Source organism: Symphalangus syndactylus, chromosome 14 (assembly GCF_028878055.3).
Source record: "Symphalangus syndactylus isolate Jambi chromosome 14, NHGRI_mSymSyn1-v2.1_pri, whole genome shotgun sequence".
In the NCBI taxonomy this organism is placed as follows: domain Eukaryota; kingdom Metazoa; phylum Chordata; class Mammalia; order Primates; family Hylobatidae; genus Symphalangus; species Symphalangus syndactylus.
In genome coordinates this window covers 25,733,652-25,746,536 of record NC_072436.2, presented here as the reverse complement: position 1 = coordinate 25,746,536, position 12,885 = coordinate 25,733,652, and the positions used below count along the sequence as shown (strand labels likewise).

Below are 12,885 nucleotides of genomic sequence, written 5' to 3'. Positions count from 1 at the left end.
ATTTCAAATGGTGGTGGTAGGTCTGACAGGATTTGCTGATGGATTGGATGGGAGGGGTAAGGCAAAGAAAGAGAACTCCAGGATGATTCCCAGGTATGTGGCTAAGCAACTCGGTGGTGTGGCCGTTTACGGATATGGGGAAGATGGAGGAAGTTGTGGAAGTGACTGCCTGGACCAGGCAGGGGCTGCTGCTGAGAGGTCAGAGGCAGGACTGCAAAGAGTCTAGATCAGGAATGGCAGGATATTGTATGTGCTGCCCCCCCTCAAGCCCTGCCCCCACTCCCTGGATCATAGTAGATGTTACTGGTCAATTTTGGCACTCTTTATCAATGAGCCCAGACCTGGCCTCAGAATCTTTCTCAGGACCATCTTGGCATAAACTGTGCAGGTTGTGTCCTTCACACAGGTGCCAGCCAGAGGTGAGAGTCCTGGTCTGGTTTCAGCTGCATCAGGAGGGAGCACCTTTGTCTAATTTGTTTGCCTGGAGAGGGTCAGCTTTTTCTAATTTGTAGAAAGGTGTCCAGTGAACTCATTGGGACTCTACCTAATTATCCTCCATCAGTGCATGAGATAAAACCTATTTGGGCCGGGCGCGGTGGCTCACGCCTGTAATCCCAGCACTTTGGGAGGCCGAGGCGGGTGGATCACGAGGTCAGGAGATCGAGACCACGGTGAAACCCCGTCTCTACTAAAAATACAAAAAATTAGCTGGGCGCGGTGGCGGGTGCCTGTAGTCCCAGCTACTCGGGAGGCTGAGGCAGGAGAATGGCATTAACCCGGGAGGCGGAGCTTGCAGGGAGCCAAGATGGTGCCACTGCACTCCAGCCTGGGCGACAGCAAGACTCCGTCTCAAAAAAATAAAAAAACCTATTTGCCATTCATAGTCCTCTGCACTGTCCACGTCAGTTACATATGGCCATTTAAATCTTTTAGTTCATTAAAATAAAATAAAACATTAATTCCTTAGTTGCTGTAGCTGTATTTCAAGTGCTAGATGGCTACTGAACATTTCCATCACCACAGAAGGTTTTATTGGACAGAGCTGGTCTAGGTATGTAAATGTTTAAATTCTGCATCCTACCCTCCTCCAAAAAGTGTAAATTTTCTCTGTGGAAGGCCTGTCCAAGTTCTGGGGCAGAGGAGAGGCTTAGTTTCACTTTGGTCACTCTCCTAAAGGAGAATGGCTGAGGGTGCTGTGTTCTTTCTCAACCAAGTTCAGCAGGTCCTCAAAAGAGAGACCCATTGATGTTTCAGGGAATGGCAAGAGAGATAGTCACGGAAGAGTAAATCCAAGAAGACTTTCTGGAGGAAGTGACTCAAGCTGCAAGTAAAGGGGGCTTATTTTAAAATATGTGCTAGGCCCAGGTAGAGATGAGACTTTCCCATATAATTCTCAAACAATGCTACGAAGGAGGTGGAATACTCCCCATTTTACAAACTCAGGTTCCAGGGGTCAAATTCTCTGGGCTTGTCAAGTCCGGAAGCCAGGATTTGTACTTAGCCCTCGTGGAGATTCTGAAGGGAACAGAGGGTGGTGAGAAGCAGAGCAGGAAGTCAGAGACAGGAGAGTGGGAGGGGTGGAAGGGATATCAACAGGGGGCCTAATGTGTGTGGGGCCCATGACTCATCCTCTATCCCCTTGGGATTTGACCCAGGTCCAGCTGACACCCAGCTCTGGGCTCTTTCCCAGGGGAAATGCTGCCCACTTGGGGAGAGGGTGTGTTTGGGTGGGGAGGGGGCAACAAGGAACTATACCTGGGGTGCGGAAACGCTAGAAGCACAAGGGTCCAGATCCTGAGCCAGGATTCCCAGTTCCTCTGCCTGAAAGGGTGGGAGCCAGTTTCCTAGGGCGTTCCCGGCCTTGGGCCTTGGGAGAGTGGATTTGGGGCTGGAGAGCAGTAGGGAAATAGAGGAGGTGTCTGGGCTCGTGGTCCCGCTTGTCCATGCTGGGCCCAGCGACCTCCCTAGGGCCTCAGCTCTCCCAATTTATACACTATCCGCCCTCCATACTCTCAGGCAAGGGGTCACCTTGGAGGGCAAACGCTACGCGGGAGGGGCCTCCCGGAGCTGGAGCTGGAGCACGTCGTGAAGGCCAGGAGCCTTTTCCAGGGCGGCGCGGGCTCACTCCCGGAGGTCCCGTCCCGCCTCGATGGAGTCTCGGTGGAGGCACCGCCTTGAGCCAAGCCCAGCCAGGTGCCCGAGGGACCTCCAGCGCCCTGGTACCCCTCAGTTGCTCTCGCGGCAATTGGGAGCTGATGTCACCGGCGCCCTGAGCGCTGCAGCTGGAGGCGGTGCAGCTACACTGGCGCCCTGGCTCCTCCGATTTCCCGCGGCCCTCGGGCCCCGCCGGCTCCCCAGGCCAGTGCAGCTCTCTGGACCGCGCGCGCCTCTGCGTGCCTCTCGCAATGGACCGGGCTGGGGAAGGATCCGTGAGTGCTGGGACTGGGATGAGACTAGCCAAGATGGGGGTTGAGGACACCTCCGTGTCCCCCTCCTGCCGGGCTCACCCATTTGGGATGTTTGTGGCTGAAGCTGGGTGCAGACTGGGGTGGGGGTTGTCGGGCAGCGCAGAACCCTGGTGCAGACAAAACTAGACTGGGAGGACCTATGTAGTCTGAAAGGGCTTCCTGGTGAGGGGCTTTGGGAAAGGGTTGGCTTATTACAGAAGGAAAACGGGTGGATGGTGGTGGGAGGAGGTGATAAAAGTCCAGCCTAGCACAGTGGCCCAGAAAATAGCCAAGGGAGCATCTGTAGGCAGGCAGGACAAGGCTTTTAGAAGAGGGAATTTAGGGTGTTCAGGTCTGAGAGACTTGAAGGCTGGAGCCCCTAGGGACAGATGCAAGGGCACAGGGTATGGAGGAGAGCTGGCGTGAGGAAAAAGATAGGTTTGGAGTGGTCACATTAGTTCCCCTGTTTCAAATGGATGGCTCAACTTGTCTCCTGAACCAATCTGTACAGTGTGATAGAGTTAGTCTTCCAACTCCTTTGTGAAGCTTTCCTTGGTCACCTCAGCCAGAAGCATACAGAGTCTTTCTTGTGAGCATGGTTGTGCCATGACATGGCACTTATGGAGCAGCCATTAAAGTCATCATCTCTCACCTCCCAGCTGGATTTTAAATGTACAGCCTTGGACAGTACAGGGATGCTTCAGTGTTGACTGAGTAAATGCTGCTACCACCAAAGTATAGCATCATTAAAATAAGCATCCCTGCCATTAATGTATACAGCATGCTGGGCACTGTGCTAAGTGCTTTAAGTTCCTGCCTCATAGAATTCTCACAGGCCTAGGACTATTTCCATTCCTGATTTACAGATGGGGAAACTGAGGCTTAGGGAGGTTGAGCAAATTGCCCATTGCTTTTTAAGAAGCAGGACCTCCAGGGCTCCTTTCTAAATGAATGTTCCTGAGAATCCTGGTGTCTCTCCCAGTGCCTTTCAGCTGGCCCTTATCCACAGTCCCTCATTCCTGGACCACCTACCTTCCCCCATTCCTTGCCTCTGACCTCATCTCCCAAGCTCAGAGGGCCAGTAGGTGGCGGTTCTCTTAATTTGGGGTGTATAGGGTTCGTGCAGCGTCAGTGAACACTGTAGGTGGTATCCTCCTTGTCCACTGATCCCTTGCCAACTAGATGTCCCTGGCATCACTAGAGTCTGAGGGATAACTCTCATTTGCCTTTCCTTCTGTCCATTCCCATGAGTTGGTGGTTCTCAATCTGGCTGTACCTCAGAATCACTTGGGGAGTTTTCCAAAAGTACATATGCCCCACTCCTAGAGATTCTTATTCTGCAAATCTTAGGTAGGGCCTGATAATTTTTTTTAAACTCCAAAGATCTAATATTTTTTAAAGGAAATACAATTTCCAGTAGTACAAAGGGTATATATAAAGTATCATTAGGCTGGGCGCAGTGGCTCAAGCCTGTAATCCCAGCACTTTGGGAGGCCGAGGCAGGAGGATCACTTGAGGCCAGGAGTTCGAGACTAGTCTGGCCAACATGGCGAAACCCTGTCTCTGCTAAGAATACAAAAGTTAGGCCAGGCATGGTGTCTCACGCCTGTAATCCCAGCACTTTGGGAGGCCAAGGCAGGTGGATCACCTGAGGTCAGGAGTTCGAGACCAGCCTGGCCAACATGGTGAAACCCCGTCTGTACTAAAAATACAAAAATTAGCTGGGTGTGGTGGCTCACACCTGTAATCCCAGCTACTCGGGAGGCTGAGGCAGGAGAATCGCTTGAACCTGGGTGGCGGAGGTTGCAGTTGAGCCGAGATAATGCCACTTCACTCCAGCCTGGGCAACAGAGTAAGACTCGGTCTCAAAAAAAAAAAAAAAGGAATACAAAACTTAGTTGGGCGTGGTGGCACATGCCTGTAATCTCAGCTACTCAGGAGGCTGAGGCACAAGAATCACTTGAACCTGGAAGGCGAAAGTTGCAGTGAGCTGAGACCGCGCCACTGTACTCCAGCCTGGGTGACAGAGTGAGACTTGGTCTCAAAAAAAATATATCATAAATGTTTTCCATTCCTGGCTCCCAGGCCTACAATCACTAATATTTTATGCATAAACATGCATATCTATATCTATGTATAGATATGCATGCACACATGTATATATATCATGCACAAATAGTAGTATGTGCAGTACTACCATTCTTTTCTCACATCATTTATTTTGGAGATTGTTTCATATCTGCACACATATGCATATCTCTTAAATGTCTACAATACTACAGGGTACAGATGTGCTGTTACTTATTTAACCAATGTCCTACTGAAGCGGTTTTAATTTTGCTGTTTAAAACAATGCCGCAATGAGGCCAGGCGCGGTGGCTCACGCCTGTAATCCCAACGCTTTGGGAGGCCGAGGCAGGTGGATCACAAGGTCAGGAAATCGAGACCATCCTGGTTAACACTGTGAAACCCCATCTCTACTAAAAATACAAAAAAAAAATTAGCCGGACGTGGTGGGGGGCACCTGTAGTCCCAGCTACTTGGGAGGCTGAGGCAGGAGAATGGCATGAACCCCAGGAGGCGGAGCTTGCAGTGAGCCGAGATTGCACCACTGCACTCCAGCATGGGCGACAGAGTGAGACTCTGTCTCAAAAAAAAAAAAAAAAAAAAATGCTGCAATGAATATTTTTGTATGTATGGCTTTACCTAGTTATGTGTTATATATGAAACTATATGTGTAAGATAAACTCCTAGGTATTGGATAGCTGGATTAAAGGATATATAAATTTGTAGTTTTCATAGATTTTTTTCCCAAATTGCACTCAAAAGAGGCTGAAGGAATTTATACTTCCAACCATCAAATGCATGAGGGCATCTCTATTTTTCTTATTTGATATATATATAGATATATCTATATATATAGATATATCTATATATATAGATATATCTATATATATAGATATATCTATATATATATAGATAGATAGATAGATAGATAGATATATTTTTTTTTTTTTGAGCCAGAATCTCGCTCTGTCACCCAGGCTGGAGTGCAGTGGCACAATCTCGGCTCACTGCAAGCTCCACCTCCTGGGTTCACACCATTCTCCTGCCTCAGCCTCCCAAGTAGCTGGGACTACAGGCGCCTGCCACCACGCCCGGCTAATTTTTTGTATTTTTAGTACAGACGGGGTTTTACCATGTTAGCCAGGATGGTCTCGATCTCCTAACCTTGTGATCTGCCCGCCTCGGCCTCCCAAAGTGCTGGGATTACAGGTGTGAGCCACTGTGACCGGCTGTTATATATTTTTTTAGAGGTGGGGTCTCACTATGTTGCCCAGGCTGGCCTTGATCTCCTAGGCTCAAGGGATCCTCCTGCCTCAGCCTCCCTCACACAACTGCACCTGGCTACAAAGCTTCTCTGGTTATTCGTGGGCAGCTGAGATTGAGACCCAATGCCTGCTCTTGAACTGCCTAAAACATTAGTTTCTTGTCAGTTTTACTGGCCACAGCCCACTTGGGGACTGGGGAGTGCTTTAGCCTGTCCTCTGACTGACATTTCCTTTTCACCCTTCCCCCAACCCTGGCTAGGACACAGAGTTGCAGAGGAAGCTAGACCATGAGATCCGGATGAGGGAAGGGGCCTGTAAGCTGCTGGCAGCCTGCTCCCAGCGAGAGCAGGCTCTGGAGGCCACCAAGAGCCTGCTAGTGTGCAACAGCCGCATCCTCAGCTACATGGGCGAGCTGCAGCGGCGCAAGGAGGCGCAGGTGCTGGGGAAGACAAGCCGGCGGTGAGCAAGGGGGAGGCGAGGCCTCCATGGAGGCAGGAGGCCTTCTGGGTGGTGGTGGTGCAGCGTGTGCATGTGTGGCATGTGGACCACCTTAAAGATGACTTCCCCATGAAGTCTTATCAGGGACCTGGGAGAGACCTTGGTGTTTTACCACCACTGTGTGTTGCCCAGAGGTGCATTTGTGAGTAGCCAGGGCAGGACTTAGAAAAGTCGGTGTGTCTGGTGAAACGTAGCTGATCTGAAGGGTAGCTAGTAATGCAAAAGCACTAATTTGCTAAGCCCTGTCTGTGATCCAGTAAGACTGGCTATCTGGGATTTAGAATATTAATTTCCTCAACGCTGGTTCACAAAATCGCCAATTTACCACATACTGACAACAGTTTGTTATATCTGGGGTTCACCTTCAGAGGCAGGGAGTGGGAAAGGAAATAAGAAACCACTTAAGGAAAGCCTACCCATTCACACAAATTAGATTGTGCATTCTAAAAGGGCTCAGCTTCTGGATGTAAAATCTAAGCAACACTGACATTAGACTGTTGATCTGACAAGTCTGTAATGACTTAAGTGATGCCATGATAAAACCAAAATATTGGGGAAAATATTTGGCAAATTATTCTAAGAATATGCCAATTTGGATAAAGTGGTCATTTGGAGAATTGGTTTTTAGGAAAGTGGCCTACTTACTCCACTGAGGCTGCTAGAGGAAATAGTCCCAGCCCCTCACAGGCATGGTGCCCATTCCAGCCATGAAGGCTGACACAAGGGGAGGTTGCCAGGAGCTCACCCATGAAGCTACCAGAAGAAGGCAGAAAACCCACTCTATGGCTATCCCATGAAGCTAGAGGAAGGGCAAGCTGGTGGGGGGACAGCCTCTCCTGAGAGGCAGCATGGACAGACTCTGTCCTGCCAAAGTCCTCACACAGACCACACAGGTGATTTGAGGTACACCCCAAGTGCCTGGCAGCTAAACACAATGCCATTAGTGCCACATCATTTAGCTTAAGGCTCTGCTAAGTCAGCAATTACTTTAGTGGCATTATGAGTAAGTACAGATGAACTGGCATTCCCTTCAGGAAAGGGACACATGTGGTGAGTCCTGATCATGGGCAGGGAGGGAAGGAAGGTGGGGTGTCGGGCCCTGCAGTGGGGTGTGGGGGAGCTGCAGAACTTGGGGCACTAGTAAGATACAGCATATCGGGCCAGGAGGAAAAAGGAAAAATCAAAGTTGGGGAGTGGTAGGGAAGGAAAAGGGTCTGTAGTGAATGGAACGTAACTCTTCCCTATTGGTGATTTTCCTTTGAACAAACGTTGGCCAAATTATTTTCTGACCCAGTACCCTCCTATATCAAAGAAGTGATGGGATGGTGGGAAATAAGCAGCTTTCCTATTGTTAAAAAAAAAAAAAAAAAAAAAAAAAGCCTGGACACCCCTCTAAGCCAGGGGTTTAATGGAGACCCCTGGAAATGAAGTCTTTCTGTGGGCACCTGTCCCCTCAAGGCCGCACCTGTCCTTGGCAGGGATCTGGAGAGGTGGTCAGGGAGGTTGCTTGGAGAGAGGAGCCCTGAGCTTGTGCCTTAGGTGTGAGTTAATGTGGCTTTAGTGTCCCTGGTGTCCCCAAGCCTGGCAAACTGCTGGGTTCAATGGACAACTTTCCCTTATAGTCCCTCAGCTCTGCCTGTCAGCCTGGCTGGGGACCTGGCGTCTGAGGCCCTGGGATCAGGGGGATCCTAGAGTCCTTGGGACCAGAGCAAGAGGGAATAGTGGCTAGAGGCCAGGCCAGGACATTGTGATTTATCCACAGGCCTTCTGACAGTGGCCCGCCCACTGAGCGCTCCCCCTGCCGCGGCCGGGTCTGCATCTCTGGTAAGAAGCACAGCTACCCCAGCTGCTGGCACCCCTTGCCCAAGCACATGGCCTCCTGCCCCATCTCAACACCTATTCCTACTCCTCTGCCCCTTAGACCTCCGGATTCCACTCATGTGGAAGGACACAGAATATTTCAAGAACAAAGGTGGTGAGTTCCACACACCCTGGGACAAATTCAGCAGAATGACCCTGAAGTAGGAGGCTCTCGTGGGATATGTTTTTTGAGTTTTGCCCTCTTTGTCCCCAGACTTGCACCGCTGGGCCGTGTTCCTGCTGCTGCAGCTGGGAGAACACATTCAGGACACAGAGATGATCCTGGTGGACAGGACCCTCACAGACATCTCCTTTCAGAGCAATGTTCTCTTGTGAGTACCTCAAACTGTGGCTACCTCCTTCCTCCACTCTGCTCCAGGTCTGGATGAGCGAGTTCCAGGGGAGGAAGCTGGGATAGGGGGAGGGTGGAGGAGAGGAGGGGCACCTGGCCTTCTCTGTGGAGCTGTCCTGCACTTGCCCCACCCACATCCCCCACCCTCTGCCTCCCTGGACTTTCCTGTGACCACCCTCCTTTCTTCCTCCCACCAGCGCTGAGGCGGGGCCAGACTTTGAACTGCGGTTAGAGCTGTATGGAGCCTGTGTGGAAGAAGAGGGGGCCCTGACTGGCGGCCCCAAGAGGCTTGCCACCAAACTCAGCAGCTCCCTGGGCCGCTCCTCAGGCAGGCGTGTCCGGGCATCGCTGGACAGTGCTGGGGGTTCAGGGAGCAGTCCCATCTTGCTCCCCACCCCAGCTGTTGGGTAAGGCCTTGCACACCGCCACCACCCTCAGCTGCCTGTATTCTGCCCACAGGTGACCTTTGAACTGTGTTGAGTGTGCAGAACCCATTTTGCATTGCTGCCAGGATGTGCAGACAGACATGAATGAGCAGTGGCCACGTAGCTGGGAGGCATTCCAGCCCATGACCCAGAGCTGGGCCGAAGCCAGTCCAGAAAACCAGTAGGAAGGCAGGGAGACTTAGGCCCTGGGGTCTTAACTTTTTAGCAGCAGCAAATACATTTTATTTTTAGAGACAGGGTCTCACTATGTTGCCCAGGCTGGTCTCGAACTCCTGGGCTCAAGTGATCCTCCCGCTTCAGCCTCCCAAAGTGGTAGGATTACAGGCGTGAGCCACAGCACTCAGCCTAGCAAATACATTTTAAGTGGATAGAGCAGAGCTTCTTGGTTGGAGCAGAGTACCCTGGGACCTGTGGTGGTTCCTACATGCACCGGGAGACACCTCATGGGACCACTGAGACTCTGAGAAGCAGTTTGAGAACCTTTGGGTAGTGAACAGAATACTGATTTTGGACACAGATATGGGTTCAAATTCAAACTCCCCCACTTTCCAGCTATAAATTATGGGCAAGTTTCTTAACCTCTCTAAGCCTCAAGTTGCCTCATCTGGTTGAAGAATGCCACCAACCTCACAGGGCTATCATAGGAATACAGTGGGATAAAACATATAAAGCATAGGTCCTGACACTTAGCTGGAGCTCGGTAAATGTTTCATTCCCAACTCTCTGGGGAGGCAAGTGAGTTTTCTGTGGGGCAGCCTGAACTGCTCAGCCCTTAGAGTTCCTGCTGGCCAACATGCCCCTCCCTTGGCTGATGCTCTCTCCTACCTCCCTTAGTGGTCCTCGTTACCACCTCTTGGCTCACACCACACTCACCCTGGCAGCAGTGCAGGATGGATTCCACACACATGACCTCACCCTTGCCAGTCATGGTAAGTATGTGTGTGCATGGGGGACACACACATGTGATGGTGAGAAGAGGGGCTATGGGATGGTCCCCTTCTCATTCCCCTACCTCACCCTGCACTTCCTCCTCCCTCAGAGGAGAACCCTGCCTGGCTGCCCCTTTATGGTAGCGTGTGTTGCCGTCTGGCAGCTCAGCCTCTCTGCATGACTCAGCCTACTGCAAGTGGTACCCTCAGGGTGCAGGTGAGGGGGCCCTGAGGAGTGGAAGGGAGCAGGGAGAAGGCAGAGGAGAGCTGGATAACTAGGAATAGAAGAGCTAATGAAAAATCAAGATTTGGGTGGAAGAAATGGGGTATGGCCAGAAGAGGGGAGGAATGGACAGCAGGGTGGACAAAACAAACAGGTTCTCATGGGGGGCTGAGAAGAGGGATACTGGGGGGTGTGACTTCCCTAGAAAATGTTGAGTCATTTGTGCAGCAAGCTGGGGAGATGCAGAACTGGGCAAAAGTGCATGGAGTTCTGAAAGGCACAAACCTCTTCTGTTACCGGCGACCTGAGGATGCAGACATGGGGGAAGAGCCGCTGCTTACTATTGCCGTCAACAAGGTGATGGGTCCCTTGGTGGTAAGGCCACCAAGGGCACAGGCCCAGGAGCCTCTCCTTCAGGTCTTAGGAGGGTGGGCACATACCTCAGAGAGATAGAAACAGGCCTCCTGCTCCTGACAGTGCCACATCCAGCTTCAGGGGCCCGTATTCTCCCCAACCACAGCATCACTGGGAGAGGATCGTCCCATTCACTTGCCATCCTCAGTCCCTGTCAAGTCTCAGAGAGGGTTCTCTCGCCTGCAAGTTCAGGGCCTTTCATCCTCTCTCCCTCTTCTCCCTCAGATTCTAATTTATATCTAGTTTACCACTTCCCATTTCTCTCCAGGTCCAATTGCCCTTCTTTGCTCCCTATCCCTTTTATTGGGTTTCCTGCCTACTTTTTGTCAGTTCTGAGGGACCTCTGGCTGGAGCATCCTTGCCTACCTCTGTGTCTTCCCTGCCTTGCTCAATCCTTTTTTCCCTATCTCAAGCTGCTCCTCCTCCCCTGACTCAGGACTGGCTGTCTCATCCCCAGCCCTTTTTTGCCATTCCTTCCTACTCTGGTCAGTAGGAGGCAAATGAGAGGGCTCAGCAAAAGCCCCACAAGTTCATCCTTCTAAGGCAGGGGTGATCAAGGCTGCCTGTCACTGCCAACTTCTGTGACCAAGGTAGACCTCTTCTTTCTCCTGCAGGAGACTCGAGTCCGGGCAGGGGAGCTGGACCAGGCTCTAGGACAGCCCTTCACCCTAAGCATCAGTAACCAGTATGGGGATGATGAGGTGACACACACCCTTCAGACAGAAAGTCGGGAAGCCCTGCAGAGCTGGATGGAGGCTCTGTGGCAGCTTTTCTTTGACATGAGTAAGAGAGAAGGGGGCTGGGTTGGACCTTTGGGAAGAACTGGAGTTTGTCATTTTTACTAAAGGCCTCTGTTTCAAGATTGTGTGGAAGGGAATGTAGCAGGAGAAAGGGCAGCCTGGCCCTCTCTTTTAATCAGCGCTCTTCTTCCAGGCCAGTGGAAGCAGTGCTGTGATGAAATCATGAAAATTGAAACTCCTGCTCCCCGGAAACCACCCCAAGCACTGGCAAAGCAGGGGTCCTTGTACCATGAGATGGGTAAGTGAGAGGAATGTGAACTCCAGGAAGCTAATGGGAAGTAGGATTGGGGACTTCAAGAGAAACCAGATAATGGAAACAGAGAGAAAGCACACTCTGGGCTACACCAGATCTCTGGGGACCCAAGTCTCACCCAATCCTGTGTGTTCTTTTCTCCTCTCCAACTCTTCTTAGAACCACCTCCACCAAAGTTCAAAACAAAACCCCAATGAGCCAGGATCATTTCATTGATTTCTTTCCTAATTTCTTCTTTTCTGTTTCCCTTTCTGTATGTGGATTCCTGTCTCTTCTGACCCCTCACTTGCCTGGCACCGCTTTCATTTTCTCCTCTTTCTTGGTTTCTTCACCCACCTCTGCTCCCCACCCCTCCCCTTCCCATCCTCATCTACCTCATGCCCCACGTCCCACAGTCTTACCAGAGCCTGTAGCCCCAGGGGGCCCAGGTGAGGGGCTGCTCCTGCAGGATAATGCAATCTCCACTGAGATCCGGGCTTTGCTTTCCTCCTATTACAGTTACAGGTGATAGGGCTGGGTAGGCTTGGGGCCTGAGCTCTGACTAGCCCAACCCTCCCCCAACCCCTTCCTGGTGCCACAGCTATTGAGCCGCTGGATGACATCGCAGCGGTGACAGACATCCTGACCCAGCGGGAGGGCGCAAGGCTGGAGACACCCCCACCCTGGCTGGCAATGTTTACAGACCAGCCTGCCCTGCCTAACCCCTGCTTGCCTGCCTCAGTGGCCCCAGCCCCAGCCTGGACCCACCCCCTGCCCTGGGGGAGACCCCGAACCTTTTCCCTGGATGCTGTCCCCCCAGACCACTCCCCTAGGGCTCGCTCGGTTGCCCCCCTCCCACCTCAGCGATCCCCACGGACCAGAGGCCTCTGCAGCAAAGGCCAACCTCGCACTTGGCTCCAGTCACCAGTGTGAGAGAGAAAGGTGCTGGCATAGGATCTGCCCAGAAGAGAAAATGACCCATGCGCAGTTGGGTTCTGGATACGGCACTGTCTATAGCAAGTTGGCCAGTCTGGCCTCCTGTTCCTCTGCTGGACCTGGGGTCAGCTGCAGGGGTGGGCAGAAGCCCCTCTTAAATTGTGGTTGCCATGGTACCAAGGGACTCATTCCTGGGGCTCGCTGGGACCTCCCTAAACCCTTCCTGGAAGAAAACTGGAACCAACTCTGCCCTACCTCCCTGCACTAACCAGCTTTGAGGATGGCACTGAAAAACCCTTGGAGGAAACATACCTCCCTTGTGACTCCCATATCAACCATTAAAGTTATTTAACAGCAGCCTTCACCTGGCTCCTGAGGACAGGGTGCCTCTGTCTGCCTGGTCTAGACCTGCCTCA

At 51.7% G+C, this 12,885-nt stretch overlaps 1 protein-coding gene across 9 annotated transcripts in view; it reads left to right on the top strand.

The window, feature by feature from the left end:
• The window catches only part of RTKN (rhotekin), a 32,982-nt gene extending 20,134 nt beyond the window's left edge, over positions 1 to 12,848 (top strand). For 6 of the 9 annotated variants that reach the window (XM_063616559.1, XM_055241248.2, XM_055241251.2 and 3 more), the window contains 11 exons: positions 6,039 to 6,238; positions 8,040 to 8,101; positions 8,199 to 8,252; positions 8,352 to 8,469; positions 8,687 to 8,896; positions 9,770 to 9,864; positions 9,975 to 10,081; positions 10,316 to 10,444; positions 11,116 to 11,284; positions 11,435 to 11,539; positions 12,135 to 12,848. In XM_063616559.1, coding sequence (XP_063472629.1) covers positions 6,039 to 6,238; positions 8,040 to 8,101; positions 8,199 to 8,252; positions 8,352 to 8,469; positions 8,687 to 8,896; positions 9,770 to 9,864; positions 9,975 to 10,081; positions 10,316 to 10,444; positions 11,116 to 11,284; positions 11,435 to 11,539; positions 12,135 to 12,466 — 1,581 coding nt within the window. In that variant the 3' untranslated portion in view covers positions 12,467 to 12,848. Of the gene's footprint in view, positions 1 to 967; positions 1,052 to 2,016; positions 2,430 to 6,038; positions 6,239 to 8,039; positions 8,102 to 8,198; positions 8,253 to 8,351; positions 8,470 to 8,686; positions 8,897 to 9,769; positions 9,865 to 9,974; positions 10,082 to 10,315; positions 10,445 to 11,115; positions 11,285 to 11,434; positions 11,540 to 11,949 lie in introns of those variants that run through there. The other 3 variants (XM_063616560.1, XM_055241256.2, XM_055241257.2) reach the window with 3 other exon arrangements.
• Positions 12,849 to 12,885: the final 37 nt, after the last annotated feature.